General features: G+C 36.8%; 1 protein-coding gene and 1 pseudogene across 1 annotated transcript; both read left to right on the top strand.

Annotated features, from left to right (window-relative positions):
* Positions 1-2000: 2000 nt before the first annotated feature.
* Positions 2001-2713, top strand: LOC132623138 (senescence/dehydration-associated protein At3g51250-like). Its single transcript, XM_060337848.1, has one exon. It carries the CDS (start codon positions 2106-2108, stop codon positions 2640-2642), a length of 537 nt encoding a protein of 178 aa, XP_060193831.1. The 5' UTR covers positions 2001-2105; the 3' UTR covers positions 2643-2713.
* A 110-nt stretch (positions 2714-2823) lies between these two features.
* On the top strand, positions 2824-12689 carry LOC132624642 (MLO-like protein 4; annotated as a pseudogene).
* Positions 12690-12899: the final 210 nt, after the last annotated feature.

The following is a 12899-nucleotide window of genomic DNA, read 5'->3' as shown; positions in this document are numbered from 1 at the left end:
GTTGTTGAATAGTGGAAAAAGAAAGCTATTGTTGTTGTATTGCTTTCCGAATTAGTTGTTGATGTTGTTAGGTTGGTTGTTGCTGTTGTTGTTGATTGATATGGCCGGGTTAAATTCTCGGGGTAGCCTATTTACAGGGGAAATGCCGCCCAAATTTCCGTAGAGTTAAGGGCGAAATTGGAATTTAATGCCCAAAAAGTCTTTAGCTAATGTTTGGCATTTTATGGCTTGTTTGTAGACCTTGGGCAGCCCGAATCATAGTTTGGACTTAGCTGGAGTTGGATCATATTGGAGAGCGTTTGAGGTATGTAAAGCAACCTTCCTTCTTTTGGCGTGCCTTAGTTTCACATAGGCTAGATTGGAGCTTTAAGGGAATTCCAAATTCGAGATCCGAGCATGTTATGATCCATATATATATATTCTTTGGCACTCTTATGTATGTTTTTATGAAATATGAACCATGATGTATTTGAAGTAATCGCTTTCCGAAATTCGCATGGAAAATGTTCGCTTTAAGGAATTTTGTAATCTCTGAATGCCATATTTTTCGCATAGAGGCTCGGATCGCTCCAATAATTTTTATAGGAGTTTGCTTGATGTATAATGGGTATGTTTTTCATAGGCGGACTCAGTTCGGGTCTATACTCGTCCGTGGGTCCCGCGACGCCCTTTATGTAAATTCGACAACTTTGAATCAAAAAGTGATAATTATTACTCCGATTTCAAATATGACTATTTTACTTATCCTTCGGATTTATAATAATGATTTTATGCATATGATTCCTCACTACTCCGCTCGTGCCTACTATGATATCGTTCGCCGGTTCCCGGGCCGGTTCTGTTGTCGTGCGCTTTTTGATATATTCCGGTGTTATGCTGTGTTTATGGTTCACCGTGCTCCTTGCTCGAGGGCCGGGTTCCACTTATGTTTGGCGTTATGCTGTGTTTGGCGTTATGCTGTGTTGTGATGTGTGACGGGGATTCGGAGATTTGAAACTTTCTGGTGTTATGCTGTGTTGTGGCGCCATCGACAGGCGGGCGACCACATTTTCCAGTGCCCTATGCATAATTTATACTTTGGGAATAAACATTTTGATATGTATTATTTTCTATATATCTGATTCGATTATTATTCAGATTTATTTCTGTACCTTCTGCTTTGCATACTCAGTACATATTTCGTACTGACCCCCTTCTCCGGGGGCTGCGTTTCATGCCCGCAGGTACAGACGCACAGCCTGGTGATCCACCTGTTTAGGACACCCTTTCTGCTATTCGGAGTGCTCCTCTCTTTCCGGAGCTTATACTTTTGGTATATATATTTATTAGTGCATTTGTATATATTCGTTCATGGGTACGGCGGGGCCCTGTCCCGTCATATGATTCTGTCGGTCTGTTTAGAGGTCTGTGGACATGTTTGTGGGTTAGGGTCTTTCTGTATGGATGTATGTACATGTCGTTTGGGTGATCCCATACGCCGAGGCGGCCGGTCCGCATATGTTGTTTGGGCGATCCTATACGCCGAGGCGGCCGGTCCGCATATGTTTATATCTTGCTTGGTTAGCCCTGTGTGGCTTTTGTTGGTATTTTCTGCGTGCAGGGTATATTGGATAGTCCGTAAAACAAAGGAAACTCTGCCGAAATTTTTCTGGAAATTACTTAAATTTGAAATAAAGCCTTGTCGGCTTCCGCCATATACTAGAATGAGTTGATGGAATTTGAGATAATACTTAATAGATGGGTTCGGGTGCTCAGATCGGGCACTAGTCACGGCCTACGGGGTTGGGTCGTGACACTTTATCCAACCATAGACGAAAAGGACCTCACCGACGAAAAACTCATCCCTGACAATTACGAAAACAACCTTCTCGTTATCCCTGGTGTCCTCATCCATTTGATCGATAAACATTACTCCGTTGAGCTAGCCACGGGTGATTTATCTCTGTTTCGTCTGTTGCAAGATAAGAATACCGTTGCTATTCTTGCTCGTGTGGGTGATGAGATCCAATGGCCGTTAACTAAGGACCTGACTGCGGTGAAATTGGATGATTCACATTATTTCTTCTCATTTCAAGCTTTGATAGAGGATCATTTGGATTCCAGTGATGACGAGAAAGAAAAGGGTAAAAAAAAGGAAAGAAAAGGGTAAAAAGGAGAAAGAAAAGGGACCGATGGATGATACGTTGAATTATGGGTTGACGATTGCTTCAAAGGGTCAGGGGAAATTGTTGAAGGAGCTGGATGTTATTTTGAAAAGTTACAGCAGGTTTTCTGTTCAGAAGGTGGAGGAAAAGGCGGCATTGGCAATGGGAGGAACAGTGGCAAGGGAGTTGTCTCCAGAAGACTTGAAATCGGAGAAAAAGAAGGAGATATTGGAAGAGCGATGCGCTCAATACTGGACCACGTTATCCCCCAATGTGAAGGAGTATAGTGGATTAGCTGCAAAATTAGTTGTTCAAGGATCAGGTCAGCTGATCAAGGGGATTTTGTGGTGTGGAGATGTGTCAGTAGAACGATTGAAGCGCGGAAATGATATTTTAAAGCAAAGGATGGCTTCAGGGACGAAGACCGAGACTAGTCCTGAGACATTGAAGAGGATAAAATTTAATTTGACATTTAGTCAGAATTATGTCTATGAATAAATTTTGGTCGATCCTTCACAAGCTATCATCTACTGAGAATATATTTAAGCAACTATGGAATCTCTAGTCTATTGTTGTAAGCTAAAATTGTCACATGAGATTGTTCAATTAGAGAGTAACTACTTTATGTAAGCCCTAAATGTAGCATAATTAATTCATATGTTTTCATTCACTGAAGTAATATATTACTACTAATACTCATCGTTTAGAAGATTGGTTGAGTTAGAAGCACAATTTCTTTTAAAAGTTTAAGATGCCTTGAACTTGAAAATATTGGAGTTGTTGGGTTTAATTATGTGACCAGTGCTAATACTGATTCACATGAGCAGAGAAAACTTATGTCGGTTTTACCAGGGCCTCCAATCGTTTGCTTCAAATGAGAGCCTAGAGCAGCTGCATCGTTTTTTGCTTGTCCTTGGTGTTAGCCATGTATCTTATAGCTTTTTCGCGATTGCCCTGGCAATGATCAAGGTTGGATATCTTCTTCATGATTAACTTCTTATTACATCTCAATACTTTCTTCCCAAATCCATCAAGAAACATGGATTAACCATGCAGATATATAGCTGGAGAAAATGGGAAAACACTGCCAAGTCAATGGCTCTTCAAAGACTGGAAGGTGCTAAAATTTCCAGCCATACTACTATTCTTCATACTTTATTTATCATTTCCGAAACATTTACTTGCAAGTGTAACCTTAGGTTCTGAAGAAGCTGTCCCAAACAACACGAGAATGGGGCGTCTATCAACTTTTACGTTTCACCACACCGCTCACCCATGGAGCCAGCATAGAGCTCTTGTTTGGCTGGTATTTTCACAATAAATCTTGTGTATATGGTTGAGTGAATCATTGTTATATGCAATGCTGCTCCTATCTCAATTTAAGAGAAATTATCTTAGCCCAATGATGAGGTGGCTCAATAGTGGTAAATACAAGATGTCTATTTGATAGATAGAACAATCTGTGTACTGTTTACATTTGTTCTGGACAATGGTTTGGCTTGTAAAAGTGTTAACATCGCAACACAATAAGAAGATAAAAAACTAAAAAGTAATAGAGAATAACAAATTCAGGTGGCTTTTGCTGCTAAAACTATGATTAGAGTGATATTGATCTACAATGTCATTCGGTTCATTCTATGACTATGCAAACCGTCATTGTTCACACAGGTACCAAGTCATAAATCTTAATGATATTTTTAGATCTATGATTAGGTCTTATCGTTTGTTCTAACTTTAATTCATTTATTCAGATTGAATTATTGTAAGCCAGTGCATCTTAAAATTCATTTTGTCGGAGCATATTCCTGTGCCTTGCTTGTATTGACATCAATCAAATTTACCAATTTTCTCTTATCTTTATGAGCTTCTGATGAAATTTTCACCTTCATGCTTTAATCTTCCCTACCTCTTGAGTCTTGACATGTGCTTCAATGAGCCCAGCAATTACAATTATTTTATTCAAGATTACCTTTTTAGCTTTGTTTCAGCCGCCAGGGAGTTCTATAAATGAAGCTGACTACATGGCTTTGCGCTTGGGTTTTATTACTGTGAGTCATCTATTGTTATGCTCCACAAATGCAAATATTTCACTCAATCATCATTAAATTGGAGGTGAAGACTAACAGACTTTCTATGGCAGACTTCATGCTGCCCCATTTAATGCTATTTTCTCTTAATTTAAACAGTTGCAAATCAGTTCACTAATCATATTTGAGTTATGGTCAATTAATGAAAATTACTATTTAAGATAATAACCACTTGATACAATATTCACTTATGTAGATGATGTGAATCAGTTCATAATAAATACAGGTAGGCCTTATTTTAGGTACTTCTATGTAGTTTCACTGATTAAGTTCTCCAATGCATTGCTGAGGGAACAGCTATGATGAGCGGGTCAGATTTATTGATAGAAGCATTTACTAATCCATGGAACAAAGGGCTCACTTTCTATATATACATTGTGACTTTCCCAGTAATGGTCTAAACTGCCAAATGTATCTGTTGTGCTCACTTGGATGGAACCTGTGATACCACGGCTTACACCTCTATGTGTTCCCTCGACAGAAAAACAATTCCATGTCTTTATATTGATCTGGTGTTCTTGCAGAATCATCAGCTACCTTTGACTTATGATTTCCATAAAGTATATGCTTCGAAGCATGGAGGAAGAATTTCGTGATATTGTTGGCATTAGGTACAATGGCATATCCATTTGAAAGTTTAGTTTTCCTTTTGAACACAACTGTTGTGTCACAATGTAATTGTCACGACCCAACTAGGGGCCGCGACGGGTACCCGATACTTGTACCGAGCACCCCTTATCCCGTATCGTACTTTTACTACTAGGTGGGCCGTATAGACTATACCGTATCTTTTTTTTTTCTGTTGCCTAACGCTAACATTAATGGCATAATTGTAGACATGGACTTATAAACTTTGCTAGCACATTATACAACGACGAGGACCACAAAAGTACAAAACATCTGACTGTACATATCTGTCTACGAGCCTCTAAACAAAGTACATCTACATATACAAGAAGGACCGGTTCTACCGTGCCCGAATATGTACACAAAAGTAGTACCAAGAAACTGAGGCTCCGGAACAACTGGAGCGCTGCCACAATACTGCTGATGGAGCTTCTAAGAGTCAAATCTGTCTACCTGTTGACCTGCGCGGCATGAAACGCAGCGTCCACAAGAAGGGACGTCAGTACGAGTAATGTACCGAGTATGTAAGGCATGAATAATAACATAAAAGAGATATAGCGCATGTCATGGAGTAGAAACATAACCTGTACATATAAGTGCACGTTGGCGGATACCATGCATTCTTAGCGCTGCGGAGCGTGCAGCCCGATCCATATGTGCATATACTATAACGTATTGATGCGGCACGTGCAGCCCGATCCATATACATATAATACTTTGCTTTCTTGGAAAACATTTCTTTTCATATATATATAACATAGAACATATCATATTGCCGAGGCGTCGGCTCCGATCCATTTAACCATATATCCCGCGTCCGGGACGATATCATGTACCATACTCCAACTGATCAGGTGGCTATGCGTCTATAGCGCCTTCTCTTTCCCAATCTTCCCCATATACATGTACATATACTTATAACATATAAGCAGCATGCATTAGAGCCCAAAGGAAATCATGTCCGTATCGGAGTGACATAAGGTCGGTAGTCCCCGATTATCTTATGGAATAACCATGGTCACTTTGTCTCGCCTTGGAGGAACTAGTAATATAAGGCAAGACTATAAATAAAGAGTAGTATTAAGAGAAGACATATAATAAGATCACAAACCTCATAAGGTGTCAACTTGTATTCTTGAAGTCTTTAGAAAGTAGAATCATGTTCAAAGAAATAAGATTGAGGATTAGGAACTAACTCTATTTTCTCATGTTCATATCGAGTCCATAATTCGAGATTTTCAACTATGAAATCATGTTCGTCATAATCATCACAAAAATATTCTCATTAGAATAGTTACAATACTTATCGTTCGATAAACGAAACAATTAAGAAAATCCGGGAATAACGGGCCCACCTCGGGTCAAATGAGGTGGCGTACACGATTTACATACGTTACATTTCATGACGTCACTTGTGAGAGTTTTAAGGTAGTCGGGTCCTATTTGTGCAAGTTCTAGATGTTTAGGCAATTTTTCAACATTTCATACAATATTTAATTCAATTCTACTGAATGAAAAAGGGGAAACTTTGGGTGCGGATTTCAGAGAATAGAGTTGTCCCTGAGACTCGTATCCAACTTATTACGTTTAAGACATGCCATAGAAGGAAGGGTGAATCCTTACATACCTTTTCCGCTTCATACACGTCTCCAAAATCAAGTTTCAAGTTCGCCAAAATCTACAATTTAGTCACAATTACCAAATGTTAATTGTAAGGCTTTAAGATTTCAATCTTAACCAATACTTGTCTACAAAAATTTGGGCAGCATCTCCCCTATAAATACACCATCCCCAAAATTCAACTTAGCCAATTTTTTAATCAACAACAATCCGGGAATTCAACCCGGCCAAACTATCAACACAATGACAACAACCATGACTACAAAACACAATATAACACAACTAGTCTTCTTTCCAACATAATGCAATAACTTTCGTTCCAACTTCACATTTCCAAACCAATCTCAATGTTTTTACATTCATTACTAATCAAGATCATTACAATCTAATTCGGAAGCATTTCATATCATTTCTACCAAATATTCACAAGATATACAAAATATACAAACTTTCCACCAAAACCATAATCCATCCAAAACTTCAAATCTTCAATCTACATATTCATAACATATTTCCATCTTCCAATTTCATCAACCATAATCATAATTTGCACCTTAATAATTTCATTTTCATAATTACATAAATCTACCATAAAATCACAAAACTTCTCATAACCACTTAACAACCAATCTTTCATGCCAATATGGACTATTATCCTTCCAAATTCACCAACTAACATAATAATTCACATTTAAAACTCCACTTCTATAATTACATAAAAACTTCATTAAAATCATATAATTTCCTATAACTATTCCCAATAATTTTCCATGCCAACTTGAACCATTTTCTTCCATTTCCAATATAAATTTCACCATAACCACAACTAGAATACAACATAAAATTCAACTCATATTATTTATACAACAATATACATATATGTCCACTTACATATATGCACACCCACTTTGTAAACTTCCATATTTCCATAAATTCTACTCATTTCTACATACTACAACATAAACCAACCTTCCTAACATAATAAAAAGGGATTAATTCTTACCTTTTTCTACAATCTTCTTCACTTGACCAAGTTGTCAACTTGAAGAAACAAGTGTTCTTTCTTCCAAAATAATTACACCAAGTTGTAAAGGACCCTTTAATTAGTAGGAATACCACAAGAAAATAATTTTTGGAACAATATTTCAAAGGGGCAAAAATCCAAGAGCTTGGCCGTATGGCCTTATCTCTTTTGCTCTTGTTTCTTTTGTTTCTCTCTTTCTCAATTGTCTTGAAACTTCTAAATGTTTCAAGACAATTTAATGATCCTTTATATTAATTATCACATGGGAAATTTATTAATTTTGTGGGCTTGGGCCATAAGATGGCCGGCCACCCCTCTCCTTTGGGCCTTAATTCGTTTTTTATTTTTTTGGGCCAACTTGGTTGATCCCGAGTTGGGCCTAGCCCACTGACCTTTCGACCTTAAAACGTCCATATCTCCTTGTACCGATATCACCTGGGAACCCACGACCTATGGTTGGAAAGCTAATTCAATTATCTACAACTTCTATTGCTTGGTATTTTTCCAAATTCCAAACTTATAATACCGGTTTTGCCCCTAGAAGTCAGATCACCCGAAAACGTTTTCTTAAAAATATTCGTTTGGAGGACTTCCACTTTGATTTGACCCAAGGGTCCTTCTTGAGTTGTGTTTAACTTCACATATGTGATTCATATGACTTTTCAGATGTCCCAAAAAAAATCTCGATGTGTGGGCCCCACCTCAGCAAATAATCTGACGTTAAAAAATACGGGATATAACAGTAATATTCGCTACTAGGTCTTTCACATCATGAATCATGCTACAGGATGGCAGAGCAATAATAACTTCCTTTTTTTCTTCTTTATTGCACGATTCCACTGTGGATCCAGTTGTCATCTAAGACACTCTTTTTCTTGTTGCAGTGTTCCGCTATGGATTTTCGTCATACTTTGTGTATTTCTAAGCTTTCATCGTAACTTTATCCACTAGATATTCTCTGGAATGTCTGCCTCAGCATGCATTTTGCACTATAATTTTGATGTACCAGACAGTTTAATTGAATTTTCTTTTAATTATATCTACTGTAATGGCAAATGGATTTAGTTAATTTAGTTCTTTCAGAAAAATGATGGATAATTTTGATTATTATTGTCCAGGCACAAATATCTACTTTTGGATCTCCTTCTTTCCAGCTATTGTAAGTCCTTGTTATTATTTTTTTTTCTTTCTTTTCACTTCAGAAGAATAATTCATTCTCATACTTCTGACTTCTTCAAAAATTGTTATTGGAAGTTAATCCTTCTGGTTGGTACCAAGCTTCATCATGTGGTGGTCAAGCTGGCAGTTGAAATCATGGACAGTAGTCCATTGGAAGGATTTCATCAGTTTAACCTCAGAGATGAGCTCTTCTGGTTTGGGAAGCCTAGGTTTCTGCTGCGGATAATACAATTTATATCATTCCAGGTATGAGCAATAGCATAAATTTTATCCTCGAATTCCGAGGGTAACAAGAAGAGTGTTACAATTAATTTTAGCCGAATGACATAGCATCCTCGGATATGCCTTACTGATTGCTCTTCTCGGTGAATCATATACAGAATGCATTTGAGATGGCAACATACATATGGTCACTGGTAAGAACTTGAGAACTTTGTTCTAATACAGATTTTGCTTTGCCTGTGATGAATTATTTACTGCTAGAAGTTTCTAAATTCTTCACCCATATCATGTTACATCCTTTATACCTTGCCCCGGATGGAATTGGCATTGTGTCTGTTTTATGTTTTTACCTAATCCTTAGACGAGGCAACACAGATATTTGTGTCACTGCATGAATGCAAAATCTTTTCCTTATGTGCATGGGGCTGACAACTAATTTCCTTTTCTGGTGCAGTGGGAAATTAAGGGATCTTCATGTTTCACAGAAAACCACACATTTCTCGTGATTCGCTTGTCATTTGGGTACCTATCTTTGTGGCACTTTCTTATTAACTTGTTACTGAATATACTCATTTCGGCATGACCCTTGTTAACTTGTTGCTGTAGAGTTATTTCTCAATTCTGGTGTAGCTTTGTCACATTTCCACTCTATGTTATCGTTGCTCAGGTAACTAAAAGACAAACACTGTGTAATCTCTTTCTTTTGTCCTGGGTAATCCTTCCACACATTTTATTTTAAGCATTGATTGATGTTTAAGCAGATGGGTTCGAGATACAAGAAGACCACTGTTTCAGATAACGTTAGAAAGTCGCTACATGGATGGCGATACAAGGTGAAACCCAAGCTAGAAGGTTCAGTTGTTTCTCCAGAAATATTGTTAATAACCACATCATTAGACTCCGTGGAGGAGGGTGAGGCAGATCAAATTCATACCATTGATACGATCAGTGTCATACCCCATTTTAACCGGGTTAAATTAGAAGTATGACGTATTGGAGATTCCTGTTTTTTTTGTTTATTTGTTTTAAGGAGTCGTCACCTAATTATTTATGGTGAATTAGGACACCTAAAGTTTATCAAAGTTATTTTCTAAAGTTAGCTCTGTTTAAGGTCTGCGAAACTTAAAATTCTAGGTAAGGATTCAATTAGTCTAAAGGGAATGTATTAGGCATCCTTTAAGACCCATTAACAATGGTTAACCGACCGGACTTGCAATTAATTAGGCTAAGTGTAAATGTAGTATAATAGGAAAGAACATAACTTTGTTATAATAAACATGTAAGAACGCTATTTTAAAACAGAATTTTGTAAGAAATAATAATTTGTATAAAAGAGTAATCCCAATGCTATTTTAAAAATATGATTTATAAATGTTAAGACTTTAAATGAAAGTATAATAGCGTTGTTTAAAGGAATACTTGTAGAGAAGGTTCAATAAACGTGAATTTTAATCAAACGTTATATCGTATGAATATTGCAATGTAGAAAATCTGGGCCTATTTTGTAAATAGGACGCAAAAGGAAATGAGTTTTCTTTTTTCTTTTATTAGCTTTATTTAACTAAAATATGCATAATTCTTAAAAAATGTATTCATAAAATATACTTGAATTTATATTTACATATATCGGAAAATATATTGCATTACAATGTGAGTTCTAGGAAATTGTTTGTAACGTGAACTATAGAGCAAGAACAGACATAGAACATACATTTTTATTTTTTCTTGAAATATTATAAAGACATACTCTTGAAAATCAATAACAAGAAAACAAATGAATCTTATGGAATTGATTGGTTTTCCTTAAATTAACTACCCATTATTAAACTAAACCCACTAATATGCTAAAGTTCATCTAAGTTAGGAAAAATAAAATAAGGTAAGATGTTAGTCATACAAAGCAAATGAAAATACACAACAATAAAATAAGGAAGAGAGTAAAAGAGTAAATGGGTTTGGCCCATTTATTAAGGCCCAATTGCTGCGAACTGTTCATGCTATCGGGCTTCAGCCCAGATTTTTTATGTATTGCTGCGGACAGGGGGCTGATGGGCTGACTCGAGAAGAGAATTCAGTTGGGATTTGGCCCAACACCGAACGCGGGAGATGACGAGTCCCTTGGACTCGTGCGTGATAGTCATGCATAAAAAGACAAATGAAGGAAAGGATGGTTAGTACATGATCAATAATTAAAGTTGCATAATGTAAAATCCAAACGAGCAAATCAACAGCTTCCTTGTTTAGAAACACTTAATAAATGATTAGGACTAGACCAATCATTTACTCAACATCAAAATAGCCAACGTGCCTTAAACTACCCCCTGCCAAACAAGTAAAGGGACAAAGACCCAAGCGAGTAAAGGGCAAACCAATTCAGTAACATTTCTCCATTGAACCAAATATGCATCCTTCTACAGCCAGGTAAAGCATTATTATCGAGAGGTTATCGTACATGGTTTTGAAATAAGGTAACTTCCTATATTCATGTTCTCTATCATAAGCGTAAAGTATATCATAAACAGGCATGTGATGATATTTAGCTTGATTAGGTTCCTGGTTCAACCAATCATACAGATCTTGATACCTAGATCTCAAAGAAACCCAATATGTTCAAGTTCAAGAAATTAGACAGCCTTAGAGTCACAGCCTCAGGAATTCGAATCTGGTCTTAAATAATATAAAGCTTTAACATGCTTATCTGGACGAGAACAGCCAACAAGTTTAGAAGAAAAAAAAAAGAAAAAAAATAGCTTCTTTTAACCAAACTTTAGCCCTTCATTAACAAACAAAGACCAGGAAACTTGAATGAAAGATCTCACAATCCTTATTTATAAGTAGAAACAGGATCTGGTTTCTGAGCTTAGCAAATCCAAATTCGAATCGTTCTATGGAACTGAACCCATACAACAAACATTAAGACCATTCAGGGAATCAACTAAACACAAAGAAAGTAATGTTCAAAATATTTTGATAATCTAACCTTAAATATATTATTGAGACTAATAGATGCAAAATTTAAATTTTCACATATAGCGAAACAACCTATTAGTAGGTCTGATTCAGATCAGAATTTTCTCACAAATCCATTCGAAAACAATAGGCAGATAATATCCTCCTCATCTGAACTCAAACCAAACAGAGCCAAGGCCAAATACATCATATCCTGAGTTCTTTCATATGCGTAGACATTTTACCATTAAAATTTAAAACTGTAAGGCCATGTAAAGAGGATTTGCAGTATTTATCTTTATTTGGAGACATATAATACCAGTTTTAGTTCATTTAACGAACTGCTTGTGTACCCCTTTTTTTTAAAAAAAAAGGGATACCAGCACAGTCAAGCAAATGATAGCACCGAGTTCACAATAAGGTAGCACATTGTCACAATAAGTTCAGGCTCCTCCTAGGTTCATAGAGGTGGGACATATACATTGAACGCAAAAGAGGTTAGGCTCAAGATTGGATTGTGAAAGAGGTAAGCAAGTCAGTCATGTATGATGGTCACAACAAAGTTAAGCAAAAAAAAAATGAAACTAAATTGTATTCACATGTGATAGGACCAGTGAGTTGGTTGGTTTTAAGCAGCTTCAATCATATATCGCAGGACACTCGAACTAGACTATAATTTGCTGACTTAAAACAGGGGGGGATTACCTAGCACATAAGACTCAGACTAGGCAATAGAGGAAAACATAGGAAAGTTTGCAGAGAAAACACAAGCAAGACTGTCTGCAGGTGAAAGCAAAAGAAATGCATATTGATCCCAAAGTGGCAATGCTAGCATGATCAGAGTGAAATGGGCAGCTTTACACAGTTCAAAATAAGTCATGATCAACTAAAGTATACAGGAAAGTGTAAGACTACAAGGGTCATGAATAAAAGATTTCGTCTAACAGATGACTCCAAACAACATTATAAGATTCATCAGAATACTAACACGATACCTAAGATATATACACCATGGTGTGTATACCAAACGTATATCGAATGTATACC

Source organism: Lycium barbarum, chromosome 12, assembly GCF_019175385.1.
Source record: "Lycium barbarum isolate Lr01 chromosome 12, ASM1917538v2, whole genome shotgun sequence".
Classification (NCBI taxonomy): domain Eukaryota; kingdom Viridiplantae; phylum Streptophyta; class Magnoliopsida; order Solanales; family Solanaceae; genus Lycium; species Lycium barbarum.
The sequence above is the reverse complement of the archived record's forward strand: the minus strand, read 5'-3'. Positions and strand labels throughout refer to the sequence as shown.

Coding starts and splice junctions, on each gene's coding strand:
- LOC132623138 (XM_060337848.1), top strand. CDS start 2,106: ATGACGAGAAAGAAAAGGGTAAAAAAAAGGAAAGAAAAGGGTAAAAAG.